Source organism: Coregonus lavaretus (assembly GCF_964263955.1).
Source record: "Coregonus lavaretus genome assembly, contig: HAP1_SCAFFOLD_355, whole genome shotgun sequence".
NCBI lineage: Eukaryota > Metazoa > Chordata > Actinopteri > Salmoniformes > Salmonidae > Coregonus > Coregonus lavaretus.
In genome coordinates, this window is record NW_028156546.1 from 96,705 (window position 1) to 112,850 (window position 16,146).

The 16,146-nt window shown below is 45.0% G+C and overlaps 1 protein-coding gene across 1 annotated transcript; it reads left to right on the forward strand.

The window, feature by feature from the left end:
* The first annotated feature begins 5,571 nt into the window (after positions 1-5,571).
* LOC311126225 (NLR family CARD domain-containing protein 3-like) lies at positions 5,572-14,327 on the forward strand. Its single transcript, XM_084200237.1, has 7 exons — positions 5,572-5,626; positions 5,767-5,995; positions 8,859-10,668; positions 10,905-11,078; positions 12,620-12,793; positions 13,549-13,595; positions 13,778-14,327. The coding sequence occupies exons 2-7, from the start codon at positions 5,959-5,961 to the stop codon at positions 14,317-14,319; spliced, it is 2,784 nt and encodes a 927-aa protein (XP_084056363.1). The 5' UTR covers positions 5,572-5,626; positions 5,767-5,958; the 3' UTR covers positions 14,320-14,327.
* Positions 14,328-16,146: the final 1,819 nt, after the last annotated feature.

Here is a 16,146-nt window from a genome sequence, read left to right on the forward strand (position 1 = left end):
CACTACGCTGACAGACACAGCAAACCTTCTTGCCACAGCTCGCATTGATGTGCCATTCTGGATGAGCTGCACTACCTGAGCCACTTGTGTGGGTTGTAGACTCCGTCTCATGCTACCACTAGAGTGAAAGCACCGCCAGTATTCAAAAGTGACCAAAACATCAGCCAGGAAGCATAGGAACTGAGAAGTGGTCTGTGGTCACCACCTGCAAAACCAGTCCTTTATTGGGGGTGTCTTGCTAATTGCCTATAATTTCCACCTGTTGCCTATTCCATTTGCACAACAGCATGTGAAATGTATTGTCAATCAGTGTTGCTTCCTAAGTGGACAGTTTGATTTCACAGAAGTGTGATTGACTTGGAGTTACATTGTGTTGTTTAAGTGTTCCCTTTGTGTGTTCCGCAGTGTATTTAAATTTTTGCAGATCATTCCATTTTAAAGTGTGTAGTCAGTCTTGCAGTGTTATTCAAATGAAGTATTTCTCCCCTCGACTTGGTGCTTTAGATTGGTGATTAGATTACTTTCATTATGGTTATATCTACACAAGGGAGAGAGAGACAGAAGAGAGATAAGGGAGGGGGGGAGAGAGAGAGAGAAGGAAGGAAGAGAGAGAAGGAAGGGAGAGAAGGAAGGGGGAGAAAGAGAGAGAAGGAAGGGAGAGAGAAGAAAGGGAGAGAGAAGGAAGGGAGAGAGAGAGAAGAGAGAAGGGAGGGAGAGAGAGACAGAAGAGAGAGAAGGAAGGGGGAGAGAGACAGAGAAGAGAGAGAAGGAAGGGGGAGAGAGAGAGAAGGAAGGAAGGAAGAGAGAGAAGGAAGGGAGAGAGAAGGAAGGGAGAGAGAGAAGCGAGAAGGAAGAGAGAGAGAGAAGAGAGAGAAGGAAGGGAGAGAGAGAAGAGAGAGAGAAGGAAGGGAGAGAGAGATGGAAGAGGGAGGGAGACAGAAGTCAGAGAGTGCGAGAGAGAGAGAGATGACATCAGTTAATCCAGCGTTTCAGTTAAACCCATCAGCTCTTCCACAGCTCACCTTAAGAGACTGAAACGATAAAAGTGCTAAATAAAATACATTTCTTCCTGGAAGGGTGTCCCTCTGGCAAGAAATAATTGACTGAACCTACATTTATGGCCGGGGTTTTGTACATCATTTTAAGTGCAGCATCTCACCTGATTATTCCACTTTCGTCCCAAATGCTGCTCTATTCCCTTTATAAAGCAGTGCTTTTGACCTTATGTCATCATTCGACATTGGCTAGAATATTCGTTGTGCATTTAGATTTCAAGAAAATGTATAGCTAAGAAAATCCTTTTTCACTCTCCCACTGACTTCCCAAACCCCGGGCTGGCTTGTTTAATCTGCTTCTCATAAGTGTCGGCCACTTGGAACTCTGGGTTTAAAAACTCTGCTGTGGCCTAGGGCAGGTGTTATCACCTGAGTGGTTGGAACTCTGCTGTGGCCTAGGGCAGGTGTTATCACCTGAGTGGTTGGAACTCTGCTGTGGCCTAGGGCAGGTGTTATCACCTGAGTGGTTGGAACTCTGCTGTGGCCTAGGGTGTGTTCTCACCTGTGGTTGGAACTCTGCTGTGGCCTAGGGCAGGTGTTATCACCTGAGTGGTTGGAACTCTGCTGTGGCCTAGGGTGTGTTCTCACCTGTGGTTGGAACTCTGCTGTGGCCTAGGGCAGGTGTTATCACCTGAGTGGTTGGAACTCTGCTGTGGCCTAGGGCAGGTGTTCTCACCTGAGTGGTTGGAACTCTGCTGTGGCCTAGGGCAGGTGTTATCACCTGAGTGGTTGGAACTCTGCTGTGGCCTAGGGTGTGTTCTCACCTGTGGTTGGAACTCTGCTGTGGCCTAGGGTGTGTTATCACCTGAGTGGTTGGAACTCTGCTGTGGCCTAGGGCAGGTGTTATCACCTGAGTGGTTGGAACTCTGCTGTGGCCTAGGGCAGGTGTTACCACCTGAGTGGTTGGAACTCTGCTGTGGCCTAGGGCAGGTGTTATCACCTGAGTGGTTGGAACTCTGCTGTGGCCTAGGGCAGGTGTTATCACCTGAGTGGTTGGAACTCTGCTGTGGCCTAGGGCAGGTGTTATCACCTGAGTGGTTGGAACTCTGCTGTGGCCTAGGGCAGGTGTTATCACCTGAGTGGTTGGAACTCTGCTGTGGCCTAGGGCAGGTGTTATCACCTGAGTGGTTGGAACTCTGCTGTGGCCTAGGGCAGGTGTTATCACCTGAGTGGTTGGAACTCTGCTGTGGCCTAGGGTGTGTTCTCACCTGTGGTTGGAACTCTGCTGTGGCCTAGGGCAGGTGTTATCACCTGAGTGGTTGGAACTCTGCTGTGGCCTAGGGCAGGTGTTATCACCTGAGTGGTTGGAACTCTGCTGTGGCCTAGGGCAGGTGTTATCACCTGAGTGGTTGGAACTCTGCTGTGGCCTAGGGTGTGTTCTCACCTGTGGTTGGAACTCTGCTGTGGCCTAGGGCAGGTGTTATCACCTGTGGTTGGAACTCTGCTGTGGCCTAGGGCAGGTGTTATCACTTGAGTGGTTGGAACTCTGCTGTGGCCTAGGGCAGGTGTTATCACCTGAGTGGTTGGAACTCTGCTGTGGCCTAGGGCAGGTGTTATCACCTGAGTGGTTGGAACTCTGCTGTGGCCTAGGGCAGGTGTTATCACCTGAGTGGTTGGAACTCAGCTGTGGCCTAGGGTGTGTTCTCACCTGTGGTTGGAACTCTGCTGTGGCCTAGGGCAGGTGTTATCACCTGAGTGGTTGGAACTCTGCTGTGGCCTAGGGCAGGTGTTATCACCTGAGTGGTTGGAACTCTGCTGTGGCCTAGGGCAGGTGTTATCACCTGAGTGGTTGGAACTCTTCTGTGGCCTAGGGTGTGTTCTCACCTGTGGTTGGAACTCTGCTGTGGCCTAGGGCAGGTGTTATCACCTGTGGTTGGAACTCTGCTGTGGCCTAGGGCAGGTGTTATCACTTGAGTGGTTGGAACTCTGCTGTGGCCTAGGGCAGGTGTTATCACCTGAGTGGTTGGAACTCTGCTGTGGCCTAGGGTGTGTTCTCACCTGTGGTTGGAACTCTGCTGTGGCCTAGGGCAGGTGTTATCACCTGAGTGGTTGGAACTCTGCTGTGGCCTAGGGCAGGTGTTATCACCTGAGTGGTTGGAACTCTGCTGTGGCCTAGGGCAGGTGTTATCACCTGAGTGGTTGGAACTCTGCTGTGGCCTAGGGTGTGTTCTCACCTGTGGTTGGAACTCTGCTGTGGCCTAGGGTGTGTTATCACCTGAGTGGTTGGAACTCTGCTGTGGCCTAGGGCAGGTGTTCTCACCTGAGTGGTTGGAACTCTGCTGTGGCCTAGGGTGTGTTCTCACCTGTGGTTGGAACTCTGCTGTGGCCTAGGGCAGGTGTTATCACCTGAGTGGTTGGAACTCTGCTGTGGCCTAGGGCAGATGTTATCACCTGAGTGGTTGGAACTCTGCTGTGGCCTAGGGCAGGTGTTATCACCTGAGTGGTTGGAACTCTGCTGTGGCCTAGGGCAGGTGTTATCACCTGAGTGGTTGGAACTCTGCTGTGGCCTAGGGTGTGTTCTCACCTGTGGTTGGAACTCTGCTGTGGCCTAGGGTGTGTTATCACCTGAGTGGTTGGAACTCTGCTGTGGCCTAGGGCATGTGTTATCACCTGTGGTTGGAACTCTGCTGTGGCCTAGGGCAGGTGTTCTCAAAGTGGGGTCCACAGACCCCTGTTTTTTATTAATTTTTTACATTATAAAAAAAGAAAGAATATTACTAACAACAACATTAATTAAACAGATTTTGGATATTCTTACTCCCGGGCAACATGGACCTGGGAGGCTCACAGGGATATTGGTATCCACAGTACTCCATCAATTATACATTTGTCAACTCAATAAAAACATTTTTTTTTTTTTTACATGAATGCACTGTAATTTAAGCTTTTAAACTTCTACGTTTTCTCTCTACCTTATCGCCAAAAAATTTGAATTGCTAAAAATCAAATAGTTCCCCTAATTTCAGTTTGTGGGCATGTTATAACATGAGTGGTTGAAACTCTGCTGTGGTTGAACTTTAATCCCATGAGGAAGTCAGAAAACAATTGAAACGTTTCACAAGTGAAAATAAGCTTTACCCGCCCTGACAGGAGGTAAGGTACACACACTAATCAAGGTAAGGTCTCTCTTGGTTTCTAACACTTTCATGTCAAAATAACGTTTGATTCATATTGTAAAAAAGCTATTGTAGCTAAAGTCAAGACCTACCTAAGTAGAAGACAACTTTAGTGTCCATTTTTCATTCAGATCACAGAAATTAAAGAATAGCTTGAAAAATGAAAAGTTGTCATTTTTACATCATGGACTATCAGTCATTACATTCATAGCGCCATCTAAGCATTTTAGAGTGGTTGAACTTCTCCGTTTCGTCTGTTTTGCAAACCTAGTGGCAGGGCTGCCGTTTGGCTGAAAAACAAATAAGGATTGTGCCTTTAAATGAGCAGGATTGGGAAGATTGTCAAGTCATGCTGGGCGATCATAGGCATCAGTAAAATGAGTACTTGTTTTATGTCAGTTCAAAGTCCCCCTGGAACAACAGGTGAACAATACATGCTTATGGCAACCATAAAGGTGATAACGTTCAAATACTTTTAAGTACTTTTAACGGGTTGAGTGAACCCCATTTGAAGCTCTTTTTTGTTTGTAATTTTTTCCAGATCTTTGCCAGCTAAAATGAGTCTCCTTGGGGAGAGAGAGGAGGATGGCACTGCCTCTAAAATGAGCCTCCTTGGGGAGAGAGAGGAGGACGGAACTGCCTCTAAAATGAGTCTCCTTGGGGAGAGAGAGGAGGATGGTACTGCCTCTAAAATGAGTCTCTGTGGGGAGAGAGAGGAGGACGGTACTGCCTCTAAAATGAGTCTCTGTGGGGAGAGAGAGGAGGACGGTACTGCCTCTAAAATGAGTCTCTGTGGGGAGAGAGAGGAGGACGGTACTGCCTCTAAAATGAGTCTCCTTGGGGAGAGAGAGGAGGACGGCACTGACTCTAAAATGAGTCTATCTGGGAAACCTGACTCCAGTAATGGAAATGGAAGGTGATTTGAAGAGAGATGATGTGCTTGTGCTCAACTATCTGTCTTATTTTAGCATGTTATTGTATAGCTCATCATTATCATCATTAGGTAGAATAGTTTACAGACTTAGTTCTGTCTCTGTTGTGTTGAAGCTCATTCCAGGAGGACAGACCAGCCTCTCCTGTACCCAGATGTATGTCCATGAAGAGTGACAGGTCTATGAAAAGCCCAATTATGTTTAAAGACAGAGACTTTACCACTGAACAAAGGTGAGTGTCTCATGGTTTTCTCTTAATTCCTTGATTTCTGTAGTTCCTTAGTTCAATGATTGAATACATTAATTTCATATTTCACCACTTGAATTAGCTGTGACTTCATGTAACAGAGTTGTGATGTAGGGCTTATCTCCCTCGTAACATAGATGAGTTGGCCAATTAAAAAAACTGGATTGTTTCTGACTTAGAGTTTTTACATCATGCTTTGTTCACAGAGACCAACAGGAAAGGTCAAAGATTCAGTCTGCCCAGATTGACCAAACAGACCCAGCCTCCATATTCAGGGTGAGCTGTCTTTTCTCAGTTTTTCCAGTGAAGGGAACAATTTAACTTTTCAAATAACACATTTGTAAATCTGCTTTCATTTGAATTGTATTATTCTTACTTTGTCTTCCTCAGTCTAAATATACAGAATTTGTTTTCAGTTGCTTCAAGGCCGCGTCTTCGCTTTGGTAAAAAGTGAGTTGAAGAAGTTTAAGAGGATTCTTTGTCCAGATCTCCCAAAAGGCTTTGAGAGTCAGAGGGGGGGTGAGGAAGTGGTGGATGCTGAAGAAGAGAAGCAGGAGAGCAGTGCCAGAGAGGGGGCTCTGAAGATCACACTGCATGTCCTGAGGACCATGAACCAGAAGGAGCTTGCTGTCACACTGGAGAAAAGTAAGAGAAAAGTATGCTTCATTCACTCAGCAGAGATTTCTAGATATACTTTCTGTTATTTGATGTACATTGCATTCGGAAAGTATTCAGATCCCTTGACTTTTTCCACATTTTGTTACGTTACAGCCTTATTCTAAAATTTATTAAATAGTGTTTTCCCCTCATCAATCTACACACAATATCCCATAATGACAAAGCAAAAATGGGTTTTTAGACATTTGTGCAAATTTCAAAAAAATAAAAACTGAAATATGACATTTACATAAGTATTCAGACCCTTTACTCATTACTTTGTTGAAGCACCTTTGACAGCGATTACAGTCTCGAGTCTTCTTGGGTATGACGCTACAAGCTTGGCAAACCTGTATTTGGGGAGTTTCTCCCATTCTTCTCTGCAGATACTCTCAAGCTCTGTGAGGTTGGATGGGGAGCGTTGCTGCACAGCTATTTTCAGGTCTCTCCAGAGATGTTCGATTGGGTTCAAGTCCGGGCTCTGGCTGGGCCACTCAAGGACATTCAGAGACTTGTCCCGAAGCCACTCCTGCGTTGTCTTGGCTGTGTGCTTAGGGTCGTTGTCCTGTTGGAAGGTGACCCTTCGCCCTAGCCTGAGGTCCTGAGTGCTCTGGAGCAGGTTTTCGTCAACGATCTCTCTGTATTTTGCTCCGTTCATCTTTCCCTCGATCCTAACTAGTCTCCCAGTACCTGCCGCTGAAAAACATCCCCACAGCATGATGCTGCCACCACCATGCTTCACCGTAGGGATGGAGCCAGGTTTCCTCCAGACGTGACGCTTTGCATTCAGGCCAAAGAGTTCAGTCTTGGTTTCATCAGACCAGAGTTTGCCTTTTACTCCAAGCGGGCTGTCGTGCCTTTTACTGAGGAGTTGCTTCCGTCTGGCCACTCTACCATAAAGGCCTGATTGGTGGAGTGCTGCAGAGATGGTTGTCCTTCTGGAAGGTTCTCCCATCCCCACAGAGGAAGTCTGGAGCCCTGTCAGAGTGATAATTGGGTTCTTGGTCCCCTCCCTGACCAAGGCCCTTCTCAACCGATTGCTCAGATTGGCTGGGCGGCCAGCTCTAGGAAGAGACTTGGTGGTTCCAAACTTCTTCCATTTAAGAATGATGGAGGCCACTGTGTTCTTGAGGACCTTCAATGCTGCATACATTTTTTGGTACCCTTCCCCAGATCTGTGCCTCGACACAATCCTGTCTCGGAGCTCTACGGACAATTTCTTCGACCTCATGGCTTGGTTTTTGCTCTGACATGCACTGTCAACTGTGGGACCTTATACAGACAGGTGTGTGCCTTTCCAAATCATGTCCAATCAATTGAATTTACCACAGGTGGACTCCAATCAAGTTGTAGACACATCTCAAGGATGACTCATAGCAAAACTTATGTAAATAAGGTATTTCAGTTTTTTATTTTTAATACATTTGCTAACATTTCTAAAAACCTGTTTTCGCTTTGTCATTATGGGGTATTGTGTGTAGATTGTTGAGAAAAAAATTGTATTTAGTCCAGTTTAGAATAAGGCTGTGACGTAATCTTTTTTTGAAAAAGGGAAGGGGTCTGAATACTTTCCGAATGCCTTGCAAAAGTATTCAGACCCCTTGGATTTCATCACATTTTATTGTGTTACAAAGTGGGATTAAAATGGTTGTAATTGTCTTTCTTTTTTTTCTACACAAAAAGAAAGACAAATTTTTTTCAAATTCTTTTCAAATTCTTCAAGCTCTGTCAAGATGTTGAGGATCATGGCTATTGTGGTAATCTGAGTGATGGGTTAGTTCTAGAACCAGAGTGATGGGTTAGTTCTAGAACCAGAGTGATGGGTTAGTTCTAGAACCAGATTGATGGGTTAGTTCTAGATGGAGTTGCCGATGAGGCAGTAAGGGACTCAACACTGTAAAACAGGAAATAAAGCAGTTCAGATTTACCTTAAGAGGGAGTCCATATGCCTAGCTTTGAGTCTGGTCAAGTTTATAATAGCTATACAGCAATTTTCAAAACTTGCCATAGATTTTCAAGCAGATTTAACTCAAAACGGTAACTTGGCCACTCATGAACATTCACTGTCGTCTAGGTAAGCAACTCCAGTGTAGATGTGGCCTTGTGTTGTAGGTTATTGTCCTGCTGAAAGGTGGATTCCTCTCCCAGTGTCTGGTGGAAAGCAGACTGAAGCAGGTTTTCCTCTAGGATTTTGCCTGTGCTTAGCTCCATCCTCTTTATTATCATCCTGAAAAACTCCCCAGTATTTTCTGATGTCAAGCATACCCATAACATGTTGTTAAGCCAAATTTTACTCATGAACTCATTTAGGCTTGCCTAAAGAAAGGGCTGAATACTCAACTATATTTTTGTTATGAATTCTTTATTTATATTTGAAAATATATTTTTTCTTCCACTTTGACATTACAGAGTATTTTGTGTAGATTTTTGACCAAAACAATGACAATCACATCCATTTTAATCCCACTTTTTAACACAATAAAATGTGAAGAAATCCAAGGGGTCTGAATACTTTTGCAAGGCCCTGCATAGAGATATATAATAGGTATACATTACATTAAGTAACCCTTTATTTTACAGTCCAATTACCATTTTATAATATGAAATTGTATCCGTACTTTCTAGTTAGTAGTTTCTAGTATTTGTTACATTGAACGGAACCGAGAAGTAATGACAGAGTAAAAATTCTTAGGGAAAAGTTACGTAATTATACTGTAATGTATAGTTTCTTATGTAAATTCAATGTCATTAGTGGACCGTAAAAATAAAGCAAAACCGCAAATACATATTTGAGACTAAATTGACCATACTGTAGTAAAACATTAACATAAGTCATATTTTGTATTGTCAGGTATTTCAGGTGAACTTGCTGTCTGTCAACGTGAACTCAAATCCAACTTAAGGAGGAAGTGTGAAAGTGTGTTTGATGGAATAGCAAAGCAAGAAAACCCAACACTCCTCAATGAGATCTACACAGAGCTCTACATCACAGAGGGGGGAAGTGGGGAGGTCAATAATGAACATGAGGTGAGACAGATCGAGGCTGCATCCAGGAGAACAGCAACACAAGAGACACCAATCAAATGCAATGACATCTTTCGACCTTTACCTGGACAGGACAAAAAAATCAGAACAGTGCTGACAAAGGGAGTCGCTGGCATCGGAAAAACAATCTCTGTGCAGAAATTCATTCTGGATTGGGCTGAAGGAAAAGCAAATCATGATGTCCAATTAATTTTCTCTCTGCCTTTTCGGGAGCTTAATTTGATGAAAGGGAAAAAATACAGCCTGATGGAACTTCTTCATCACTTTTTCATGGAAACCAAAGAATCAGGAATTTCCAACTTTGACAAGTACAAGGTTCTGTTTGTCTTTGATGGTCTGGATGAGTGCCGACTGCCTCTAGACTTCAAGACAAATGAGAGCTGGTGTGATGTCACAGAATCAACCTCAGTGGATGTGTTGCTGACTAACCTCATCAAGGGGAATCTGCTTCCCTCTGCTCTCCTCTGGATAACCTCTCGACCTGCAGCAGCCAATCAGATCCCTCCTAAGTGTGTTGACCAGGTGACAGAGGTGCGAGGGTTCAACGACCCTCAGAAGGAGCAGTACTTCAGGAAAATAATCAGTGATGAGAAACTGGCCAACAGAATCCTCACACACATCAAGTCATCAAGGAGCCTCTACATCATGTGCCACATACCAATATTCAGTTCCATATCGGCCACTGTTTTACAGGGAATCTTGCTTCAAGCAGAGAGTCGAGAGATGCCCAGGACTCTGACTCAAATGTACGAACACTTTCTCATCCATAACATTCTGATAAAAAATCAGAAATTCTCAGAGGGAACCGAGAAAGCGGAGACATATTCACAGATGAATTCAGATAAAGAGATGATTCTGAAACTGGGGAAGTTGGCTTTTCAACAGCTGGAGAACGGCAATCTGATATTCTATGAGGAAGATCTGAGAGAGTGTGGCATTGATGTCACAGACACCTCAGTGTACTCAGGAGTGTGCACACAGATCTTCCGAAAGGACTGTGGGCTGTACCTGGAGAAGGTGTACTGCTTTTTGCATCTGACCATTCAGGAGTTTCTGGCTGCTTTATATGTATTCCACACATTCATCTGCGACAAATTAAATCTCATGGCTAAAGAAGAAACCAACAGAAATCTTCAAATGTCTGAAGATACTCCTGCAACCATCCTCTATAGAAGTGCCGTTGACAAGGCCTTACAGAGTGAGAATGGACACCTGGATCTGTTCCTCCGCTTCCTTCTGGGCCTCTCACTGGAGTCCAATCAGACTCTCCTACAAAACCTCCTGACACAGACAGGAAGCAGCTCACAGACCAATGAAGAAACAGTCAAGTACATCAAGGAGAAGATCACAGAGAATCCTTCTCCAGAGAGGTGCATGAATCTGTTCCACTGTTTGAATGAGCTGAACGACCATTCTGTAGTGAAGGAGATGCAGAGCTACTTAAACAAAAGTAGTCTGTCCGAAGCCAAACTGTCACCTGCACAGTGGTCAGCTCTGGCCTTTATGTTGCTGACTTCAGAAGAGGAGATGGATGTGTTTGACCTGAAGAAATATTCCAGATCAGAGGAAGCTCTTCAGAGGCTGCTGCCAGTGGTCAAATCTTCCAAAATTGCTTTGTATGTATCAAGATAACTAATTGCACTGTTTTGAAATGGACATATACACTGAGTGTACAAAACAACTCAATATTAGGAAGGTGTTCTTAATGTTTTGTATTTAATCTAGGGTGCTAATTGAGTCCATTGCTAAAAATGTCTGGATATATCTGGTTTTGGTTCCTAATTGATGAAGTTTTGGAAAATTATTATTTTATTTTTAACTATATGTGAACTATTCTATCCCCACTTTGAAGGCTGAATGAATGTAACCTCACAGGGAGAAGTTGTGAGGTGTTGGCCTCAGCTCTCAGCTCAAAATCCTCCCAGCTGAAAGAGCTGGACCTGAGTGACAACGACCTGCAGGATTCAGGAGTGAAACTGCTCTCTGCTGGACTGGGGAATCAACATTGCAAACTGGAGAAACTAAGGTCAGTATTTTCCCCTTTTGTGTGTAAACTGAATGTGACATTGGAGTAAGAAACCAATTAATAGCCTACTGATTTTGCTGCACTCATTATGTCTAGAGGTCTTAGGCCTGGTTACATGGTATGTAACCTGACTCATTATGTCTAGAGGTCTTAGTCCTAGTTACATGGTCTGTAACCTGACTCATTATGTCTAGGGGTCTTAGGCCTGGCTACATGGTCTGTAACCTGACTCATTATGTCTAGGGGTCTTAGTACTAGTTACATGGTCTGTAACCTGACTCATTATGTACATTTACATTTACATTTACATTTACATTTACATTTATTATTATGTCTAGGGGTCTTAGGCCTGGTTACATGGTCTGTAACCTGACTCATTATGTCTAGAGGTCTTAGTCCTAGTTACATGGTCTGTACCCTGAGTTAATGTGTGCGTTAATATGAGAAGTAATTTTATGTGACCAGCTGTTGACCGCTTGTACCCAGGAGACAGCGACGTTACCTCGGTCCAGGGTCCGCTCTGTCTCGCTTGACCTCGTGGTCGGCCAGCACAAACTGATTACTGTTGTTCAGTTGGTAGTGACGGAAATCAATATATACAAAACGGAAACTATTACTGAACTGAAATATAAGCGCAACATGCAACAATTTCTAAGATTTTACTGAGTTACAGTTCATATAAGGAAATCAGTAAATTGAAATAAATTCATTAGGACCTAATTTATGGATTTCACATGACTGGAAATACAGATACGCATCTTTTGGTCACAAAGTTAGGGCCGTTGATCAGAAAACCAGTCAGTATCTAGTGTGACCACCATTTGCCTCATGCAGCGTGACACATCTTCTTCACATACAGTTGATTAGGCTGTTGACTGTGGCCTGTGGAATGTTGTCCCACTCCTATTTAATGGCTGTGCGAAGTTGCTGGATATTGACAGGAACTGGAACAACGATGTCTGGTGAGTATGCAGGCCATGGAAGAACTGGGACATTTTCAGCTTCCAGGAATTGTGTACAGATCCTTGCAACATGGGGCCGTGCATTATCATGCTGAAACATGAGGTGATGGCGGCGGATTAATGGCACTACAATGGGCCTCAGGATCTCATCACGGCATCTCTGTGCATTCAAATTGCCATCGATAAAATGCAATTGTGTTCGCTGTCTGTAACCTTTTGCCTGTCCATGACATAACCCCACCGCCACCACGGGTCACTCTGTTCACAACGTTGACATCAGCAAACCGCTTACCCACACCATACACGTGGTCTGCGGTTGTGAGGCAGGTTGGACGTACTGCCAAATTCTCTAAAACGACGTTGGAGGCGGCTTATGGTAGAGAAATGTACATTCAATTCTCTGGCAACAGCTCTGGTGGACATTCCTGCAGTCAGCATGCCAATTGCTTGAGACATCTGTGACATTGTGTTGTGTGACAAAACGGCACATATCATAACACATGGCAGTATGGGTAGTAGTTGTGATAAGTGTATTTCCACCAATAAAGTATATTTCTGAGAATGAAATCCGCTCTGCAGGTTGTCATTCTGTGGAGTCACAGAGGAAGGCTGTGGTTTTCTGGCATCAGCTCTAAAGTCAAACCCCTCCCACCTGAGAGAGCTGGATCTGAGCTACAATTACCCAGAAGACACAGGGGTGAAGCTGCTTTCTGCTGTACTGGAGGATCCACGTTGTAAACTGGAGAAACTCCGGTAGGAACACAACAGATGTTACCCATTTACTGTAACTAAACCTGGTCCTTTTTTTTTTACTGAATCAAATCTTGTGTCTCGAACCCTAAAATGCAGGTTGATGTTTATTGTCATGAATCCTGTTCTGGAGGCAGGACTGAGTGGTTTCTGCTAGATGGGCCAGCTGCAAAGTCAAAATTGGCTATATTGTAAAAATTCATGAAAACAAACATTAATTTAAGTTGAGGGTTAGGCGTTAGGGTTAAGGTTCCAGTCGAAGCTCACATCCACTACAAGACGCATGGTACTTGCCTACGGAGCAGCAAGAGGAACTGCCCCACCCTTCTTTCAGGCTATGCTCAAACCCTACACCCAACCCGAGTACTCCGTTCTGCCACCTCAGGTCTCTTAGCCCTCCAGCTCCCACTCAGCCCAGTCCAAGCTCTTCTCTGTCCTGGCACCCCAATGGTGGATCCAGCTTCCCCCTGAAGCTAGGACAGCAGAGTCCCTGCCCATCTTCCGAAAACATCTGAAACCCTACCTCTTCTAAGAGTATCTTAAATAACCCCCCCCCCCCCCCACACCTCACCCGACCCCCCCCTGCTTTATTGAGGAAAAATGGACTTACTATGACTGAGATATATGGTTGTCCCACTTGGATGATTTTGTGGCTGTGCTAGCTAGTGACCACTCTGCCGAGCTGCCTCCAGAACAAGATTCATGAGGAAAAACACTAACCTGCCCCTAAAACGCTGCATGTTTCTGCTTTCTCATAGTGTGGACCATAGTGAAGAGTGTTGGACAAAATCAGCACTTAAGAAATGTAAGTCTTGGATGCAGTGAAGACCAAACTTGTAATGTTTAAGTCTTGAACTTTTGGCCCAAGTCTACTTCAGCTTACCTTGTCCAAACAAATACTAGCTCTAGAGCCAGACTTGAGGTGCAAACAGGTATGTACTGTATGTTGTCTTAACTTAAATAATGATAAGTATTTGTCTCCATCAGATGCCTGTGAGCTCACTTTGGACCCAAATACAGCACACAATCTGCTCTCTCTGTCTGAGGACGACAGAAAGATGACAGGGGTGATAGAGGCGCAGCCGTATCCTGATCACTCAGAGAGATTTGACTTCTGGCAACAAGCGTTGTGTAGAGAGGGTCTGACTGGGCGCTGTTACTGGGAGGTGGAGTGGAATGGGCCTGAGGCACATATTGCAGTGACATACAGTGGAATTCGCAGGCAAGGAGAAGGTCATGATTGTGGGCTGGGATTTAATGACAAGTCCTGGAGTCTCAGTTGTTATAAAGACTATTTCAATACCAGACACAATAACATGCCCACCACCAGACCGGTCCCTTCCTCCTCCTCCTCCCGCAGAGTTGGTGTGTATCTGGACTGGCCGGCCGGCACTCTGTCCTTCTACAGCGTCTCCCTTGGCACGCTGACCCACCTTCACACATTCCACACCAGATTTACTGAGCCCATCCACGCAGGGTTTAGAATCTGGAGTGTTGACGCCTCAGTGTCACTGAGCAAGGTAGAATAGCCTCCTGTTCCTTTATGATGGTCGCTCACGAAAGATGTACATACGTGTTTGACGATGACATCTGATCTATTATAATGTTTCATTATCATTACTCTATCATTACTGCATATCAAGCAGACTAGAGACACCATTCACTTTCCATTCTCATAATTTGTTGTGCCTGCCCTCCAAACGATAATGAGTCATTAGGACGTTCCCAGGACGTCAGGACGCTGTGTCATGGTCCCCTGGAGGTTTTGTCTAGTTCCTGGTTTGTCCCGGGGGCCGTCACCTGATGGTCTAGTTCCCGGTTTGTCCCGGGGATGTCACCTGATGGTCTAGTTCCTGGTTTGTCCCGGGGATGTCACCTGATGGTCTAGTTCCTGGTTTGTCCCGGGGATGTCACCTGATGGTCTAGTTCCTGGTTTGTCCCGGGGATGTCACCTGATGGTCTAGTTCCTGGTTTGTCCCGGGGATGTCACCTGATGGTCTAGTTCCCGGTTTGTCCCAGAGCCGTCACCTGATGGTCTAGTTCCTGGTTTGTCCCGGGGATGTCACCTGATGGTCTAGTTCCCGGTTTGTCCCGGGGATGTCACCTGATGGTCTAGTTCCCGGTTTGTCCCGGGGATGTCACCTGATGGTCTAGTTCCTGGTTTGTCCCGGGGATGTCACCTGATGGTCTAGTTCCTGGTTTGTCCCGGGGATGTCACCTGATGGTCTAGTTCCCGGTTTGTCCCGGGGATGTCACCTGATGGTCTAGTTCCCGGTTTGTCCCGGGGATGTCACCTGATGGTCTAGTTCCTGGTTTGTCCCGGGGATGTCACCTGATGGTCTAGTTCCCGGTTTGTCCCGGGGATGTCACCTAATGGACTAGTTCCTGGTTTGTCCCGGGGATGTCACCTGATGGACTAGTTCCTGGTTTGTCACAGGGATGTCACCTGATGGTCTAGTTCCTGGTTTGTCCCAGAGCCGTCACCTGATGGTCTAGTTCCTGGTTTGTCCCGGGGATGTCACCTGATGGTCTAGTTCCCGGTTTGTCCGGGAAATACTTATTTCCCTCATTAAAATGCAAATCAATTTATAACATTTTTTAAATGCGTTTTTCTGGATTTTTTTGTTGTTATTCTGTCTCTCACTGTTCAAATAAACCTACCATTAAAATGATAGACTGATAATTTCTTTGTCAGTGGGCAAACGTACAAAATCAGCAGGGGATCAAATACTTTTTTCCCTCACTGTAACATTGAGTGCGGTTACATGCACACAATTATGCGATTATTGTGGATAGTCAGATTAATATAATAGTTCGATTAAAATGTTTAAATGCTTTGCAAGAAGAACGATTTCCCTAATAATCCTGTTTACATGGACACATCTGAAATCAGGCTACCTGAAGCAGTGGAGGCTGGTGGGAGGAGCTATAGGAGGATGGGCTCATTTGTAATGGCTGAAATGGATTAAATGGAACGCATTCATTATGTTGTTTGCTAAATCACTTCACTCATGCTAAAGAGGAAGGCTCGCTCGGCTGGTGCTAGCACATGCGCAGATCAAATACACCGCTGGAACACCGATTAAGGTGTTTACATGTCCTAACAATTAAAAAGATTGCTCAGAAAACCAGGTGTTTTACAGCTCACGCCCTGTCGTAAATCAACAAAGAAGGCCAGGATCTACCTCTCAAGATCCCCCAAAGGAATGTCTTTGTTTAACAGACTTTTTCCGGCTGAAACTTTTAAACACGTTCAAAAGCGAATACTGGAACAATGTTTCTAACATAGAACGTGGGGAATGGTCGGAGGCGATCTATAGAACACTAATGTCATTTGGTTTGTTATTTTGTGATGT

Bases quoted from the DNA above. Each gene is read 5' to 3' on its own strand.
- LOC311126225 (XM_084200237.1), top strand. From the start codon at position 5,959: ATGAACCAGAAGGAGCTTGCTGTCACACTGGAGAAAA. The intron at 5,996-8,858 runs GTAAGAGAAAAG...TTGTATTGTCAG, and splicing joins TGCTGTCACACTGGAGAAAA to GTATTTCAGGTGAACTTGCT. The intron at 13,596-13,777 runs GTAAGTCTTGGA...TGTCTCCATCAG, and splicing joins AAAATCAGCACTTAAGAAAT to ATGCCTGTGAGCTCACTTTG.